Genomic DNA, 18814 nt, shown 5'->3' with positions numbered 1-18814 from the left:
CAACTGAATGGTGCCCTTTACAAATAGGATGAACACTACTAGCAGAGTTATAAATTTCTTGGGTTAAATTTCTGTGCCTTCATTTCATTCTTTGTAAATTGTAGAAAGAATTATGAGCCTCATAGGCTTTTTATAAGGAGTAAATACGTTTAAACTTCTTAAATCCTGTTAGAAATTTCTCCAAATGTTTTGGGCACAATGGCTCATGTGTGTAATCCCAGTACTTTGAGAGGCTGAAGCAGGAGTATTGCTCGAGGCCAGGAGTTTAAGACCAGCCTGGGCAACATCATGAGACCGTATCTCTATTTAAAAAAAATTAAAATTAGCAGGATCTGGTGGCATGTGCCTATAATCACAGCTACTCAAGAAGCTGAGGCAGGAGGTTCTCTTGAGCCCAGAAATTGAAGGTTCCAGTGAGCTATGATTGTGCCACTGCACTCCAGCCTGGGTGACAGAGCAAGACTGTCTCTAAAAAATTTTTTTTTTAATTTTAGGCTAGGCGGAGTGGCTCACACCTGTAATCCTAGCACTCTGGGAGGCCAAGGCGGGAGGAATGCTTGAGGCTAGGAGTTTAAGACCAGCCTGAGGAAGGGCAAGACCCCGTCTCTAAAAAGAAAAAAATAGAAAAATTAGCCAGGAGTGGTGGTGCATGCCTGTAGTAGGGAGGCTGAGACAGGAGAATTGCTTGAGCCTAGGAGTTTGAGGTTGCAGTGAGCTATGATGACACTACTGCACTCTAGCCCAGGACAGAGTTAGACTCTGCCTTAAGAAAAAAAAAATGCTCCAAATGAATTACCAACCAGTTCTAAGTACTCCATTTTCTTTACCATAAAGATGGTGTGATAGTTTCTTATGAGTCCTCAAATAGAGATAAAATAAAACTTGTGGTGATGTTTTTGAATGGAAGTAACTTCTGGGTGCTTAGTACATATTACCAGCTCATGAGTCACTTCAAAACATTGAAACGTGATGAAACTCTTCAATGAACTCTTTGTTTTTGACACTGTGAAATTCCAGCTAGGAAACTCATTTTTAGTAGAAAAGAACAACTTCAAGCTAGGGTTCTTTGTTCTTCCAATTGGTACCGTGGCTCATTATAATAAATTACTAATGACTAAGACTGCCTCTCCTATGGCCCTGCAGAACAAAAAACAAAAGTCCCCAGAGAACAATCAGGGAGCTATCCAAATGCAAATCAAATTTCTAGGTCAGTGTGTACTTCGTTGTTTTTATTTTGGCATGATTATTTTAGCTTTGAACAAGCCATTGCCTTGCTTACCCAGCCCACTGGGTAATACACTTAGATAATAATCAGGTGATTTCAGCAGTGGGGAAATATGCTTTCACATACAACTATGGTGAACATTAAGATTTTAATTTTCAGTGAAGTAAAAAGAAAAACAGGTTAAAAGAAACCCCTTTCACATTTCTCTAAAATCCTCCAATTGTGAGGTAAAAATACATTACTCACTATATAGACTTTCTTTGATGCATTCATTAGGTTGAGATTTTTGAACATTACCTTTTTAGTAATCTTCTAAAAAGTAGAATTCAACACTTTGTATAATAGCAAAACCAACATAATCCAAGGTCATATCACCTCACATCTATTTAATTACAATTAGTGCCTGCCTTTTGTTCAACCTGAATATTCGTAGATAACTGTGATCTCTAAAACAGCATTTTCCTGGCCCCTCCATGGTGGTATGTGCCTGTAGTCCCAGTTACTCAGAGGCTGAGGCAGGAGGATCACTTTGAGCCCAGGAGTTTGAGGCTGCAGTGAACTATGATTAAACAGCTACACTCCAGCCTGGGTGGCAGAGCAAGACCCTGTCTCTAAAAAAGAAAATTTTAAAAAATAAATAAAACAGCATTTTCCCATCATTTCTATTCAAAATTCTAAGTCTGTGTAGTTGTTTATTATGTTGGGTCCCTCTGCTCATTCCCAAGTCCACCAAACATCTTGAAGACATGTGATTATTTTCCTTTAGTTTTTCATTCTCTTGAAACTAATAGATGGCCATATAATTTATTGTCTTTACCAGGTATGGAAATAGGCTATACTAATATTATACCTGTAAGGCTGGTGGCAGGCACCCCACCCCTCCCTAATGAAAAAAAGAAGAAGCCGATGAGACCTGCCGAAAACAATGCCTGTAGGGCCCAGCTAAGTTAAAGAATAGCCACACCTGGATGGTTACCCTGATAGGGTCTCAGTTCCTGGAATCCATACATACCCTCCTAGTTCTCAAAACCTACCCTAAAACCGTAAAGGAACTGAAAAACCCCCACCCCCCAGCTCTAAAACATATATAAGCCCACACAAAACTTCTGGGCAGCTCGACTTCTTGGACCCATGAAGCTCGCCCAGGCCCCACTCTTGGGACCCGTTATCCTCGCCCGGGAGCGCTCAAATAAAGCCTCGTTGCTTACCCCTTTCTACTCTGCTCGTCTTTCTTTCTCTGGCGCCAACCATCCAAAAACCTTACAATACCAAAAAAAAAACAGGTAAACCAGGACTGTTCCCTCCTCCCCCTTCTCACCTGCCCAACACTAGTGAATGTTACTACTATATGTGCACGTAACTGTTAATCAGTTAATACCAATTTGATGGTGAGTAAATGTGGTGCTTGTTTTTCCATTCTTTCACTTAGTAGAATGGGCTCCAGCTCTATCCAGGATAATACGAGAGTTGCTAGATCACCATTGTTTTTTGTGGCTGAGTAGAACTCCATGGTATACATATACCACATTTTATTAATCCACTCACGTATTTATGGGCACTTGGGTAGTTTACACAATATTCTTTCTTGATAGGCAACTGCAGACCTCAAGCCAGTTTCAGCCAGCTTATAGAAACTGTGCACAAACTGTCTTTGTGTTCTGTGGTTCAGCTTTTTATATAAGGAGCCAAATTCCACCTCATTTTAATGTTCAAACTCCACCCCAAAGTGAACATGGGAAGTATGTTCCATATATGTTTACCCATTGCACATGTGCTCAACCCCCTCATAAATATGTATAGCTTTTCCCCCAAACCTGCGGAACATGTGTGTCTCTATTGTGTAATACAGAACCCAGGTGGCATAAAAACCAACCTGCCCTTTCCCTCTTTGAAGAGAAACCACCTTCAGCCCATGCCAGAAACCGTATCTTCCTGGTTTGCAAAGTGTTATGGCCAATAAAGCTCTTCTTTCTAGTAGTCAGCTGTCCTGGTGGTCTTTTGGACAACAATCTTAAAATCTGGGAAAACTGATCTGTAGTAACAGTTTTGATAAGCTAAGCATTTAATAAAAATAATATTAGGTAATATTCACTGAGCTCTATATACCAGTCATTATAGTGTTACTTGCATTTTACAGATGAGGACCGAGACACAAAGATATTATATTAAGCTGTTTAACTGAAGGCCGGCACAGTGGTGGAACTAGGAGGTATTTAAAGGCCCAGCTTTCTGCTCGGAGAACTTAAATGGAGTCCCAGGGAAGGGAAAGTACTGTGGAGACTGTAGAGTGAAGAGCTGGGGTGGGAGGGATGACCCCATAGAGTGCATTAAGCAAGGATCTGATCCTAATCAGCATCCCAAAGACACTGAGAACTGAACTAGCAAGAGAGATCACTGCCCACGTCCCATACCATCCACAGAGTGATGCACACAAAGGACAGATTACAAATTACACAATGGCAGAGGCTTTGGAAACTGAACTGACATTAAAACCACAGCCCACAGAGGGTTGGAACATGTGGCATGAACCTAACCAGATTAATTGCCTATTAAAAATAACAGTGTTCTCTGTATGAGTTAAACAAGACGCAAAATGTCATAATATAATCGTCAAATGTCTAGGCTATAATCCAAAATTACACTGTATGCAAAGAACCAGGAAAATCTGGATTCACATGGAAAAAATAACCAACAGATGCCAATACCCAAATGACAGACAGCAAAGATAAAAGGAGGAACAAAATGAAAATTAAAAAAAAAAGTTCTAGCAAAAGGAAAAACAAAGAGTTAAAAGGAAACAAGAAAAAGAATGTGCTGAAAAAAAATTTAAGACATAAGAGCTTACAAACCTCCTAAGTCTGGTAAAAGACATAAACCTACAGATTTAAGCTCAGCAAACCCCAAAACAGAAAACCCCAAAGAAATCCACATTCAGACATATCATAACCTAATTGCTAAAAACTAAAGAAAAAAAAATCTTGAAAGCAGCCAGAGAAAAAATAATGCATAATGTAATGACCTTCACAGGAATAATTTAAATGACTACAGATTTCACTTCAGAAACCATGGAGGCCAGAGGGAAGTGGCTTTTTCTTTGGAGTCTCCCTTGGTCCCCAGGCTAGAGTGCTCAAGTGATCCTCCCACCTCAGCCTCCCAGAGTGCTAGGATTACCTTGCCTGGCCAATGGCATATTTTTTAAAGTGTTAAAAAATATCATAAGGAGGCCAGGCGCGGTGGCCCACGCCTGTAATCCTAGCACTCTGGGAGGCCAAGGCGGGTGGATCACTCAAGGTCAGTTCGAGACCAGCCTGAGCAAGAGTGAGACCCCGTCTGTACTAAAAAAATAGAAAGAAATTAACCAGACAATTAAAAATATATAGGAAAAATTAGTCGGGCATGGTGGCACATGCCTGTAGTCTCAGCTACCCGGGAGACTGAGGCAATAGGATTGCTTAAGCCCAGGAGTTTGAGGTTGCTGTGAGCTAGGCTGACGCCACGGCACTCACTCTAGCCCGGGCAACAAAGCGAGACTCTCTATCAAAAAGAAAAATATCATAAGGAAACTTAGAATATCAAGAACTTAGAATATCAAGAATGAAGAAGGGGCCTCCCACATTGTATTAGATTTGGTCCGTGTGACTTATAAAATACAGAATTGATGATATGACACTTTTGAGGCTAGGTTACAAAAAATACCTGTGGCTTCTGCCTTGCTCTCTCTGGTACTGCTTGCTCTGGGAGGAAGTTAACTGCCATATTGTGAGAAGCCCCGTGGAGGGGCACATGTGGCATCAAACTGAGGTCCCTGCCAACAGTTGTGTAAGTGAGCCTTGTGGGAAGGTCTAATTTAGGCCTTCACATGACTATAGTCCTGGGTGGTAGCTTGACTACAACCACGTAAGACTATAACCCAGCTAAATTACTCCCAGATTTCTGAGGCTCAGAAACTGAGATGTTTGTTTAAAGCTGCTAAATTTTGAGGTATTATAATATGTAGGAATACATAACTGATACATATTTTAATCTTTGAGGCATAAGATACATAGATCAAGAATTATCTTCTCCAAAGTACTAAAAAGAACCAGAGTGTATGGACATGGTTAAATAATGGCATGAACAACTTGTATCCATAGAATGAAATACTAAAGAAGCTCTATGATGTGCTGATATAGAAAAAGCTTTAAGACATAAGCTTAAGAGATACACACATGGGGCTGGGCGCGGTGGCTCACTCCTGTAATCCTAACACTCTGGGAGGCTGAGGCAGGTGGATCACTCAAGGTCAGGAGTTCGAGACCAGCCTGAGCAAGACTGAGACCCCGTCTCTACTAAAATTAGAAAGAAATTAGCAGGCCAACTAAAAATATATAGAAAAAATAAGCCGGGCATGGTGGCGCATACCTGTAGTCCCAGCTACTTGGGAGGCTGAGGCAGAAGGATTGCTTAAGCCCAGGAGTTTGAGGTTGCTGTGAGCTCAGCTGATGCCATGGCACTCTAGGCCAGGCAACAGAGTGAGACTGTCTCAAAAAAAAAAAAAAAAAAGAGATACACACATGTATCATTACATGTCTGCATGGATTACACAAACAAAAAATTGGGGAGGAAAGGCTGGCTACTTTGGGGATCGAGGTGGGAGGCTTTTTGTTAGGCATGATTTTATACATCATCAATTTCCCATTATGTATTATACTACTAATTTGTGTTACATAGACATCTTCAACTCCCATAAAAAGTAGATATAGGCCAGGCATGGTGGCTCACACCTGTAATCCCAGCACTTTCGGAGGCTGAGGGAGGATCATTTGAGGCCAGGAGTTCAAGACCAGCCTGGGCAACATAGTGAGACCCAGTCTCTACAAAAAATAATGTTAGTTGGGCATGGTGGTGTGTGCCTGTAGTCCCAGCTACTCAGGAGACCTAGGTGGGAGGATTGCTTGAGCCCAGCAGTTTGAGGCAGCAATGAGCTATGATCACACCACTGCACTCCAGCCTAGTGCAACAAAGTGAAACCCAGTCTCCAAAAAAAAAATTACAGTTAAGGTGTCTCAAACTAAAACCATTTCCAATATTAGATAGGTACTAATATGTATAGAATTAGACTCTATTGCACTAGGAAATAATGTGATATAGGAAAGAATTAATGCTAAGACACTTTTACATTAAAAATTGATTTGAAAAATAAAGATTACAAAATCTGTTACTCTAATCAAATGGAAATTTTAATTTCATGTGTAGGGTTAGATTATTTTATTTATAACCATGGTGAAAAGTAGTTAAATGGATTTTAATATACATTCAGATTTGCTGAATTTTTACTTGGTACAACTAGGATGGTATCACAGGTCTAAAAAATGGAAAAGCCCTTCACAATAAATTGACTCCAGAAGTGTCTGCTAGTTGCTATGTGTCTATCTTGGAAATATCTGAAAAACAAACTCTTCAGTATCCAAAAATCTTCTTTAAAACCAACCACAAATCACATTTCATCTAGATTACTGGTTCTCAATTAATCCTGCAATGGAAAATTAGTATGCTTCCAACTGCAGTTTCTAGTACATTATAGGTGCACAATATTGAATACATGAATTAACTCTTTACTCTCTCAATGAGAGGTCTTGTTCCAAATTTTAACATTTTTTAAATATCTCACTGTAAAACATAATTCACCACATCAAAATTGTATACTCTTCATGTTTTAGTACTAATTTCTTGTAGGTTTTTTCCTGTATTACCAAAGTATACAGTGTTTTATTGATTTTTAATTGTTATATAATATTTTATCAAGTGCTTATAAGCTATAACTGACTTAACCACATTCTTATTGTTAGATAATTAGTTTACTTCAACATATGCTATATTAAAATTAAAAAATTGAGTGTAAAAATTAAGATTATATGTATTTTAAGTTGTCACTCAAAAGCACAATCATAGCACAACAGAATGTAGGTTGAGCATCCCTAATCCAAAAATCCAAAATCCAAATCTTTTTGAGATCTGACATTATGCTCCAAGGAAATGTTCACTGGAGCATTTTGAATTTCTGATTAGGAATTCTCAACCAGTAAGTATAATACAAACGTTCCAAAATCTGAAAAGATCCCAAATCCAAAACAATTCTGGTCCCAAGCATTTTGGATAAGGGCTACTCAATCTGTACATACCATTAAAACAAACCAACAACAAAAATCCAGCAACATGAGGAATAGTTCACTGATTTATTAGATGAACATACAGCCATATAATCAATGAAAACTGTATGATATAAAATAATTTAAGAAATGTTGAGAATTAGCAGCACCATCCATTATTGAAATAGCAAGAAAAACTTCACATATTTTAAGCAAACACTAGAAGGGGGTAAACTACGTTAAGACCTAATAATGCCATTGGTCTGGGATGAGTAAAAAAGGCATTGTTTTAGGTAAACATACCTCCTTCTACGCCAAAGATTCTGTGAGTACACCTGATGATTAATGTTTTAGAAAAATGCTACTGAAAAAATACTGCATAGTATTTTAATTGGGACAAGACTAACATCCAGCTACGTTAGCATGGCTCAACACGTCTATGAAAAATTTAGTTCTGAGTTATGAAATTAGAAATAAAAAATAATTTTTAAAAGACACTTGTAATCTCTAAGAAACATTAAATGGAGCACAGGTCACTATGAAAATACATCACTTTTCCAGTCTGCTTAATAATAATTTACTTTAAAAAGTTGCGCAGTTTTCATCACAAGTGGCTTATACAAAGTTTTTAATAAGCATTTTTAAAAGTTTAAATGTTTCTCTAAAATCTAATAGAATCTTTTGATTTTTTAAAACATTTAGCCCTGTTGTCACAATTACTGTGTATCAGAGTAAGAGACTGAGTTTGTGTGAAGCATACAAATTTACACAAATATTACAGCAACTTATACCCTAACACCTACAAAATTCACATTTATAATACAAGCAAATACAAGGCCAGGATAAAACTGCTGAATTCCAAAAAGTCAAACTGTATACTCTTTTAATTTTGTCCCCTTAAAAAAAGTTCAACCTCGGCACCAAATTTAAACAGCCCTCTTATGACCTAAGTTTGGAAAACCCCACTTCCTAGATACATTTCAGCAAACACAAACAGTTTTCCTGTGCTGGTGTAGTAAGGGATTTCCAATTTTCTTCTGGCCTCTAAGTCTGCGTCGCATGGTAAGTTTCACAGAGTTCTTTCGCTGAGAAGTGGTGGGGAGGCTTGCAGGCTGAGCACCATTACTTCGACTTAAGCCATTTCGTCTATGCTTTTTCATAAGGGGGCCAGAGTTGGATTCCTCTAATGTCCTTTTAAAGTTTGCTGGAGGGGTTCTTTCAATTTCTTGGGCTTTCATTTGACCAGGAGTTGACATCTTTAAATTTTTTTGGTCCATGATAGTGTTGGTTGAATTGGTAGGAACAAGGCCAACTGACAGGCTATTATTCAAAGAATCATGTATCCTTAGAGTCAGGGCTTTAGCGCAATTTTCTTCAAGTGGCTGTGCATCTTTTGAGGGTAGGACTACAGCTTGGACACTCCCTCGAGCTATCTCAGCTGGCACCTCTAAAAAATTCTCTGAGAAGGCATTACTACGAACCAGGGCAGGTATATGGTCCTTAGAGTTCAGCCTTGGCCACGGATCCTCCTCAAGTGACTGAAAGATAAGAAGGTAAAACAAGTAAGAAATAATTTATTGAAGAACTCAACAAATTCATGACATGTGGTATTATGAAACATTAAGATGGCAAAAACATAGTCTGCATTCACTCATTCATTCACTGTATTTATTGAACTATGTGCAAGGTTTTATGGGGGGATTCTGGGTGAGAAGGCAGCAATATAAAGGTAACAGTGACAATGAACTCTGCCTTCAGGGTAATAGATGAAATAATCTATTCTAGTGGGTTAACATTCATGTCATCTTAAGTATTTTCTGTCCACTGGCAGATAACAAAAAATGAGATACTTTAAAGGACTCATATTTACTCTGCCACTATCCTAATCTATACTCAAACAAGAAGAAGATCAAAAGTATCACACTCTCTGTTTACATTTTAATTTTACATTTGACAATAAAGCATTTGACATTTAATTTTACATTTGACAACATAAAGCTGATGAAATAGCTCCAATTATTTTTCACAAAAGCCTTATATTTTCTGTAGGTACCATCAAAAAGTTGTTTTAATAAGCCATTAACAACATCCTAATATTCTGGTAATTAAAACATAGTTAGCTTAACCATTGGGGGGGATGGAGATTTCACTAGGATAAGTGACAAATTTGTAGGTTTTAGGCTTATTTCCTACTTCCAAAATTCCAATTTCTGAAGATTTAGTAGTATGTAAAATGTGAAGTACAACATTGAAGCAACTATGTCAAAATGGAAACTCAAGATGAATGTTGTTTTGCACCCATCCCACAAACACTAGATACTGTTCTGTGATTTGAGAAAAGTATTTAATAGGAAAAGGCGGAAATACTGAACCCTACTCAGAATGGTTAGGGAAACTCTCAGTTAATGAAATGAGAATCACCTGAGGAACTTTATTGTTTTTAAAAAGCTTCATGGTGATCCAGATATGTACCACTACTTTGAGTGTAGTGCTCTAGATCTATAAATACTCAGAATATACTCCTAGCTCCAGACAGATAAGAACATTCTTCCTATTAAACCTAAATCTTCCAAAGTAGTTATATTTTATAAAATCATTGTCTTAACAATTTCCCAAGGTCATAGTTAAAGCATAAATACTACCTCTTCCTCCAAGTGTGTAACATTTCCCTCAAGTGGACACTCAATCAAATTCATCAAAATATTAATATATTCTGAAAAGCCCAGGCAAACCCTTTTGTAGAATAGTAAATGAAGACATCTTCCTCTGATATAAAATCCCCTATGAATAAACCCCTTTATAAACAGTGCTATATAGGCCGAGTGTAGTGGCTCACATCTATGATCCCAGCACTCTGGGAGGCTGAGCTGGGAGGATTGCTGGAGGCCAGGGGTTTGAGACCAGCCTGGGCAACATGGCAAGACCCCATCTCTTAAAAAAAAAAAAAAAAAGGTTAAAAAAGTAGCTGGTGGCACGTATTAGTCCCAGCTACTCAGAAGACTGAGGCAGGAGGATCATCTTGGCCCAGGAGTTCGAGGCTACAGTGAGCTATGATCATGCCACATCATGCCACTGCACTCCAGCCTGGGCAGCAGAGATCTTGTCTCTAAAAAAATAAAAATAAAAATAAATAAAAAGTGTTGCATAAAAATATATTTATACTAAGAATGTTTACTTTAATGTGTCTAGAATTAAAAGAGAAATTAAAGGTATCCAGAGTCTTGTTTTTAAAAGTATTTCAATCTAACCATAGACACAAACATGCTTTATCAAAAAAAAAATATATTGACTTTAGGTCCTATTAAAGCTGGAGATGCAAAAAGGACACAGAATTCCTAAGTTGGTACTGCCTCTAATACATTGCTTCCCTTTTTTATTAAAAATATACTCTTTGTTTTTGGAGCCACTAGCCCATTTATTATACACTACATGGTTTAGTGAAAGGCTGATTGTGCTTGCCTGTTTTAACACTGACTAGATATTGGGCAGCAACTTTACTTTAAATTAAGGCACTAGTGTTGAGATAAGGATAGCAGAACAGTCTCTGTTCTAGAATATTTACATATAGCTTTTAATAATACCAACAATGATAGCTGTATGTGAGTTTATGCCCCTGCATTAGGTTGATTTAAATGTTTAACTGGGTCACAAGCATGTTCTGGCTGATCACAGAAAAATAATATGAGTAGTAAGTAATCACTAACCAAGAACTCATGCTGCTTTAATATAGAAAAAAGATGTGCAACAAGACCAGGCAACAAATAAGGTCTGTAGCACAAGGTTTCCTACTGCCAGATAATCACATGTTACTATTTTAAGCACAAAAAAAAAGGTACTAATCAAGCTATTTATTGGAATAGAACATAATGCTCTAGCATGGATAACAAGGTTAGATGTTTGGTGGAATTCCTTTATAAAAGAACAATGGGACAATTTCAGAGTTAAAACAATTTATTAAAATTTCTGTTTTGCTGCGTCTTTTTAAATTTATAGATTATTATTCTGACACTACAGGTGCGCTGGCTTCTCTTCCCCCACTTCCTCCTTGAACTTTTCCTTTTCCTTCTCTTTTTATTGGCATTCTGTGGGAATACACTGCATCTGTTAGCACAGGCAACTGCTCAGACTTAAGACTCACCCCAGATTAACTTGTATTGCTAAACCTTGCATGTTCACAAAACATTTATGTGATATTGAGAGATTATCTCCTAAAAATACATACTTTAAAAAAGTTCACTGCTTCAGAGATCAACTTTCTCCTTCCATCTATCCTGTAATCCAATATTAAACAACTAATTACAAATTGTGCCTATAATACAACTGAAACTAAGTTTTAATTTTCTGAAACTATTTCTTCTCTACCCCTGTTCCTACTTCTTATAGCTCTTCCCTTGTGAAACATAGCTAGATTTAGTTTTGCCTTAAAGAAAGAATGGAGAAAGAAATGTGGGCCATAATAATCCATCACTTAAACAAAGGTATTTCCACTGTCCCCACCCCAAAACAAAGACTAATTTACTTCAGAATGCAAACAGAAGTAGACATATTTACAGAAAGATAAATCTAGTCTCAAATGCATAGTTACTAAACATGGATAACAATAACAATGAAATAAATCAAGGTTACTCCTGAGTTTTCACCATTAAGTAAATTAAGGTAAACAAAACAAAACCAATTTCTTGGGCAGAAATTTGCCTTTGTTACTTGTTAGATCAGAACAATACTAATTATTTAGAATTGATCTAAATATTCTCTCATATTTGGGTAGGGCCAATTGGTTAACAAATAACCATGCCTGCGTATCAGTGCACGCATAAGTCTCCTTATCTTTACTTTGGGATTATTATTAGGTCAATTATTTTTAGAATTTGAATAACAATTTTAAAAACATATTTTGTATATGGTTTTACTAATGCCAATCAGCAGACTGCAATAATTTTTATTTGAGGTCAATATTAAGAATATTTGGGGCCAGGCACGGTGGCTCATGCCTGCAATCCTAGCACTCTGGGAGGCCGAGACGGGCGGATTGTTGGAGCTCAGGAGTTCGAGACCAGCCTGAGCAAGAGGGAGACCCCATCTCTGCTAAAAATAGAAAGAAATGGTCTGGACAGCTAAAAATATATATAGAAAAAAATTAGCCGGGCATGGTGGCACATGCCTGTAGTCCCAGCTACTCGGCAGGCTGAGGCAGGAGGATCGCTTGAGCCCAGGAGTTTGAGGTTGCTGTGAGCTAGGCTGATGCCACAGCACTCTAGCCCGGGCAACACAGTGAGACTCTGTCTCAAAAAAAAAAACAAAAGAAAGCTTTGGCAAGAAATTCCTTTACGAAAATTAGTATAATAATGTGTTGGCTGGTCCAATGGTAGTGAGTTATCAGAACTTACTAACATTAGTGTCACTAAAATTGGTATACAACTCCCAACTGCTAAATTTGGCTTAAAAAAATAATTTGTCAATTTCTAAATGAAAAGATTCCTTCTCATTTTACCATATGTACTTTTTTTGCCATAAATATGTAAAGTGAAAGAAAACAAAGCAGTAACAATAAATTTTTAAGTATTAACTACAGGATCACAATACCCCAAATTAAAGGTCTTTGACACTTTAAAAAACTGCCTGAGGCTGGGCGTGGTAGCTCATGCCTGTAATCCTAGAATTTTGGGAGGCCAAGGCGGGAGGATCACTTGAGCCCAGGAATTCCAGTGAGACCCTGTCTCTACCAAAAATAGAAAAAATTATCAGGGCATGGTGGTGGGCACCTATTGTCTCAGCTACTTGGGAGGCTGAGGCAGGAGGATCACTTGAGCCCAGGAGTTTGAGGCTGCAGTAAGCTATGATGATACCACTGTACTCTAGCCAGGGGACAGAGTGAGACCCTATCTCAAAAAAAAAAAAAAATTTAATTTAAATTAAATTAAATTAAAAAAAATAAAAAACTACCTGAATAGATGGCATAAGATTCCACTGTATTTCCCATTTTAATGGTCTACTGAAAACACAATCTCAGAAAGCCATGCTTTATATCAAAGCAATTATCAATATTACTAATTTTTGGTACAAAAAAAATTACATGAAAACACAACTAAGTATTAGAGTTCTTAGTAAATCAGAAAAAGGGAAATATGTAATCCATTTAAAATTTGCTTATCTTAAACTGATTCAATATTAACATGGATAAGAAATAGAAATGATGTTTCTTACTCATGTTAAGAGACAACCAGTTCTAAGGTCTGATATCCTCAGGTCCAGATCATCTTGAGTCTCTATGACCTTGTTCAGACTGTTTAATTTCTCTCAGGCTTATTACTGATAAAATGAAATAACAACATTAACACTATCTCTGGGTTATGAGGTACAAATGAAATATGTATAAGTGCTTCACAAACTTCTAAATGCTTTATAAATGTTCATAGTATTAGATGGGGACCGCTAAATTCCAAACATTAATATTCTTCTGGGGCCACAATCACCTTTCTGCTATACACATGGTTGGCATTCAGATTAGTACTGATGTGAAGATGGCTCTCTCACAATAAGTTACATAATAAAGATCCATCACTTTCTTGAACCTAGCTCAAATCCAAAATCCTATTATACAGAAATCTAAAAACTGTTTCAGTTCACACTAACCAAAGAAATTTCAACTATTAAAACATAACTTAAAAACTATAAAAGTATATACCTTGATTGGTGGTGTAGAACATGGGGAAGGAGTCATCACACAGGTTTCTTGACTGTTATAGGAAGGGCTATCAGTCAGGTTCAGATAGAACTCATCTTCGTTGGTGAAGTTTCCCTGATTGTCCAGTTCTGGAGAGATGCAGATTACTATGGCACTTGTGTTATCTGCTCGGAGCATACGCTGCCTCCAGCGGGCTAGGGCTCTATTCACAAGCATTTTGGCGCAAGATTGTCCATGCTCACCCTGTATTTAAAAGAAGAACAAGAAGAAGGAAGGTAAAAACTCAGTTTTAGCTGCCACTACCTCTGTATCAAATTAAAAATTGGGTGTTCAATGTGGCCAACATAAATAAAGCTCCTGAATTTTCAAACATTCTCCAGTCCCCGTAACTATTAATATGTTAAAACAGTACTTTTCGGCCGGGCACGGTGGCTCACGCCTGTAATCCTAGCACTTTGGGAGGCCGAGGTGGGTGGATCGCTCAAGGTCAGGAGTTCGAGACCAGCCTGAGCAAGAGAGAGACCCTGTCTCTACTAAAAAAATAGAAATAAATTATCTGGCCAACTAAAATATATATAGAAAAAATTAGCCAGGCATGGTGGCACATGCCTGTAATCCCAGCTACCCGGGAGGCTGAGGCAGTAGGATCACTAAAGCCCAGGAGTTTGAGGTTGCTGTGAACTAGGCTGAAGCCACGGCACTCACTCTAGCCTGGGCAACAAAGCGAGACTCTGTCTCAAAGAAAAAAAAAAAAAAAAAAACAGTACTTTTCTAAATAATAAAACAAGGCTTTATCCTGTGGTTAAATTCCACTCATATTTCCATCTTTTTATCAAGAAAACTTAGTCTTCACTGTAGCTTTAATTAGGAAAAATTACATAGAAGTTACTTAAAAAGGGGAGTAAACATCAAGTTATTATAGATAAACATAACTCACAAATAAGATACTCTGATATTCTTTTTGTAACTATCTGACTAGATTAATTAGATTGTTTCTTTATGTGGATGGAGTACCATGGACCTTCACTTATGAAAGCATCACTTTATGTGGCACAAAAGAAAGAAAAAACATTGTCAATTGAATTTTTTTTTTTGAGACAGAGTCTCGCTCTGTCACCTGGGCTAGAGTGCCATGGCGTCAGCCTAGCTCACAGCAACCTCAAACTCCTGGGCTCAAGTGATTCTCCTGCCTCAGCCTCCCGAGTAGTTGGGATTACAGGTGCGCGCCACCATACCCAGCTAATTTTTCTATTTTTAGTAGAGACAGGGTCTCGTTCTTGCTCAGGCTGGTCTCTAAATCCTGACCTCAAGTGATCCTCCTACCTCAGCCTACCAGACTGATGAATTACAGGTGTGAGCCACTGTGCCTAGCCTCAGCAGAACTATGATACACCATTTAGAAAAAGCATTACAATTTCAGGGATGTTAAAAGGTGAAAAAATGTGCATCTCATAATTCATTAAAGGTAGCATTAATTTCTAATTCATGAATCTATCACATTCCCCAGGGCACACGATCTATCACTCTCCAAATACTGAGGACTCCCTGAAGGACTCTTTTACCTTTCACCTTTTCAGTTACCTGTTTCCCTTCCCAACAAAGCTCCATGAAAAAAGAAATCTAATTAAGACATTTCCACTACCTTACCTGCATTTTTTCCTAGGCTCACTAGAATTTTGCTGACTTGGGTTTCTCTATCATTATATCCTCTCTTACCATACAGTCTCTCCCTAAGTGATCTCATATATTGCCACAGATTTACCTAACTCTTGTTAACATTCAAATTAGCATTTCCAGGCTTCTCTCTCAAGTGTGCAAAAGATGGGTCTCACTATGTTGCCCAGGCTGGAGTGGAGTGGCAATTCACAGGTGCAGCCTCGAACTCCTGGGCTCAAGTGATCCTCCCGCCTTAGCCTCCCAAGTAGCAGGAACTACTAGGCACGCACCACTACACCTGGCTCTCTCAAATATTTATAACTGCTTACTGAAGATACCTATCTAGATGAATTACAGGTACCTCCAACTCAATATGCCTAAATCTGAACTAATTCTTCCCATCTCCCTCAAAACAATGCGTTTCATCTTGATAATCGCTCTGCCAGAGTCAGAAATTCAGGTGTCATCATATTCTTCTTTCTTATAAACCTAAGTGCCGTCAATTCTACTACCCATGTATTTCTTCTGTGTGTGTGTGTGTGTGTGTGTGTGTGTGTGTGTGTGTGTGTGTGTGTAAACCATCACTGCCTTAGATCGAGCGTTGCAAGCAAAATTTCTAATTTGGAATATAACATCAACATGTAAGAAGGAAGTCTAATAGATCCATTAATAAAAAATCAAACCAGTTACACTATAAAAAAGTTGATAAGAATCAACATATGAAGAGAGGTCGAGATGAGCCATATGATTCCACTCACCAAAATTCATCTTCTCTTGGGGATCCTTCACTAATCACTGCTGCCATCCATTCTCTTTCATTGCCAATCTTGTATCTGTTTAATTTTGCTAAAGGGCTAGATGGTTTTCCTACACCTCCTACTAGATAGCCTCATATCCATTGTCATCTACTTTCTATTTTATCTCCCATCCTGCAATGAGTAAGCTTCCTAAAATCTAGCTGCCTATCAATCAAAATCTTTTTGCCTCATCTCCCTTCACTTCTAGGGCATCCTATCCTCCTGTCACACCAAGCTGGTGTAAAATCTGAATATGTCATAGTCATCTCTCCGTCTTGATGCTACATATTCTAGTTCCTTAGCCTGGAAAGCTTCTCTCTCCTCCTTTGATCTATTACTTAGTAAATTCAACCCTACCTTTAAGACTTGCTCAAATATCACTCTCTTCTAAGAAACCTCCTATGCAGCCTTCCTAACTTTTCTATCTTCTTGCCTTCCCAGTTCTCATAAGATTTGTTTTCATTTTTGTCATATGGATACTTCCTTCAATACTCATTTTAAAACTCTTTGGTGTTCATAATAGGTTCTCCCAATCCACTACAAACAGGCTTTTGTCCTCATCACAGTAGTGAAATGATCTCTCTCAGATCATTAAAGAACTCTAAATCCTTTACACAAAACAGGCTTTATATTATTTAATCTTTGACATCTGATAATCACTGACAAAATGCAACGCATCAGGCCCTGAGATTGTAAAAATGAATTGAGATGACTCTCACCTTTAAAGAACTCACAATCTATTGAACTCAATCCTCTGCTGAAAGAAAAAATAATAATAATAAAAAGAAAAAAAAAGAACTCACAATCCAATGGGATTGATAGTTATTTATATATTCTATTTGTAATAATATGGTTAAGTGCTGAGCAAGGATCATATCCCATTTACCTTTGTATCCTATGTACCTAGTACCTACAAGGGTGGGAAACCTGTGGCCCAAGGCCACATGTGGCCCTCCAGAGCCCTAAATGTGGCCCCTTGACCAAATCCAAACTTCATAGAACAAATCTCTTCATTAAAAGCATTTGTTCTGTAAAATCTAGATTCAGTCAAAGGTCACATGTACTAAGTACCTACCATGTTAGCTGAGTGAATGGAAGCAATTTAACACAGGTTCAATTAATTTGCCTCCTTTTTACCTCAAAATATGTATAGCGTTACCACTCCTCCCATCTCAGAGAAAGATCATCCCTTCCAAAGATAACCCATCCCATGTGCCTTTGATTCCAGATACTTCCTTATGTGGATGGGGGAAGATGATGAAATGTTTTGGAATTAGATAGTGGTGATGGTTGTACAACTTTGTGAACTACAGTAAGAATCACTGAATTTTTTAAAAATGGTAGGCAAATTTGATCTTTTTTGTTTTTTTTTTTTTTTTTTTGGAAACAGAGTCTCATTCTGTTGCCTGGGCTACAGTGCCATGCCGTCAGCCCAGCTCACAGCAACCTCAAACTCCTGGGCTCAAGCAATCCTACTGCCTCAGCCTCCTGAGTAGCTGAGATTACAGGCATGTGCCACCATGCCCAGATCATTTTTTTCGATATATATTTTTAGCTGTCCTGTTAATTTCTTTCTATTTTTTTTTTAGTAGAGACGGGGTCTCGCTCTTGCTCAGGCTGGTCTCGAACTCCTGAGCTCAAACAATCCACCTGTCTCAGCCTCCCAGATTGCTAGGATTACAGGTGTGAGCCATCGCGCCCGGCCTGATGTCATTTTTTTTTTTTTTTTTTGAAGAAAAGGATTGGCGAGGTTTCACAGGTCAGTTAAGTCAAGGGCCATTCATACTGGAGTAAGCAGTTGTGTGTTTTGTTATCTAGTTTCGCTTATTTATTTTCTGTCTCATTCTTCTAATAATTGGGAGCTGCAAAGGCTATGTTTTAACTATTAGTAAATCCAGGCAAGTGTAAAAGTCTACCCAAGGTAAACATCCTTCCTTAGTTCATGTTCAAGACCCCTGACTTGCCGGGCGCGGTGGCTCACGCCTGTAATCCTAGCTCTGGGAGGCCGAGGCGGGTGGATCGCTCGAGGTCAGGAGTTCGAGACCAGCCTGAGCAAGAGTGAGACCCCGTCTCTACCAAAAATAGAAAGAAATTATCTGGCCAACTAAAAATATATATACAAAAAAATTAGCCGGGCATGGTGGCTCATGCCTGTAGTCCCAGCTACTCGGGAGGCTGAGGCAGTAGGATCACTTAAGCCCAGGAGTCTGAGGTTGCTGTGAGCTAGGCTGATGCCACGGCACTCACTCTAGCCCGGGCAACAAAGTGAGACTCTGTCTCAAAAAAAAAAAAAAAAAAAAAGACCCCTGACAAAAGTACCAAA

At 38.3% G+C, this 18814-nt stretch overlaps 1 protein-coding gene across 1 annotated transcript in view; it reads right to left on the bottom strand.

The window, feature by feature from the left end:
* Positions 1-7413: 7413 nt before the first annotated feature.
* The window catches only part of PPM1D (protein phosphatase, Mg2+/Mn2+ dependent 1D), a 57457-nt gene continuing 46056 nt past the window's right edge, over positions 7414-18814 (bottom strand). Inside the window, exons 5-6 of the mRNA XM_045525583.1 lie at positions 14039-14281; positions 7414-8891 (exon numbers count right to left, since the gene is read on the bottom strand). Of these exons, the coding sequence (XP_045381539.1) occupies positions 8334-8891; positions 14039-14281 (801 nt within the window). The 3' untranslated portion in view covers positions 7414-8333. The remainder of the gene's footprint in view (positions 8892-14038; positions 14282-18814) is intronic.

This window comes from Lemur catta, chromosome 15 (assembly GCF_020740605.2).
Source record: "Lemur catta isolate mLemCat1 chromosome 15, mLemCat1.pri, whole genome shotgun sequence".
NCBI classification, from domain to species: Eukaryota; Metazoa; Chordata; class Mammalia; order Primates; family Lemuridae; genus Lemur; species Lemur catta.
This window is presented reverse-complemented; position numbering and strand designations above follow the sequence as displayed.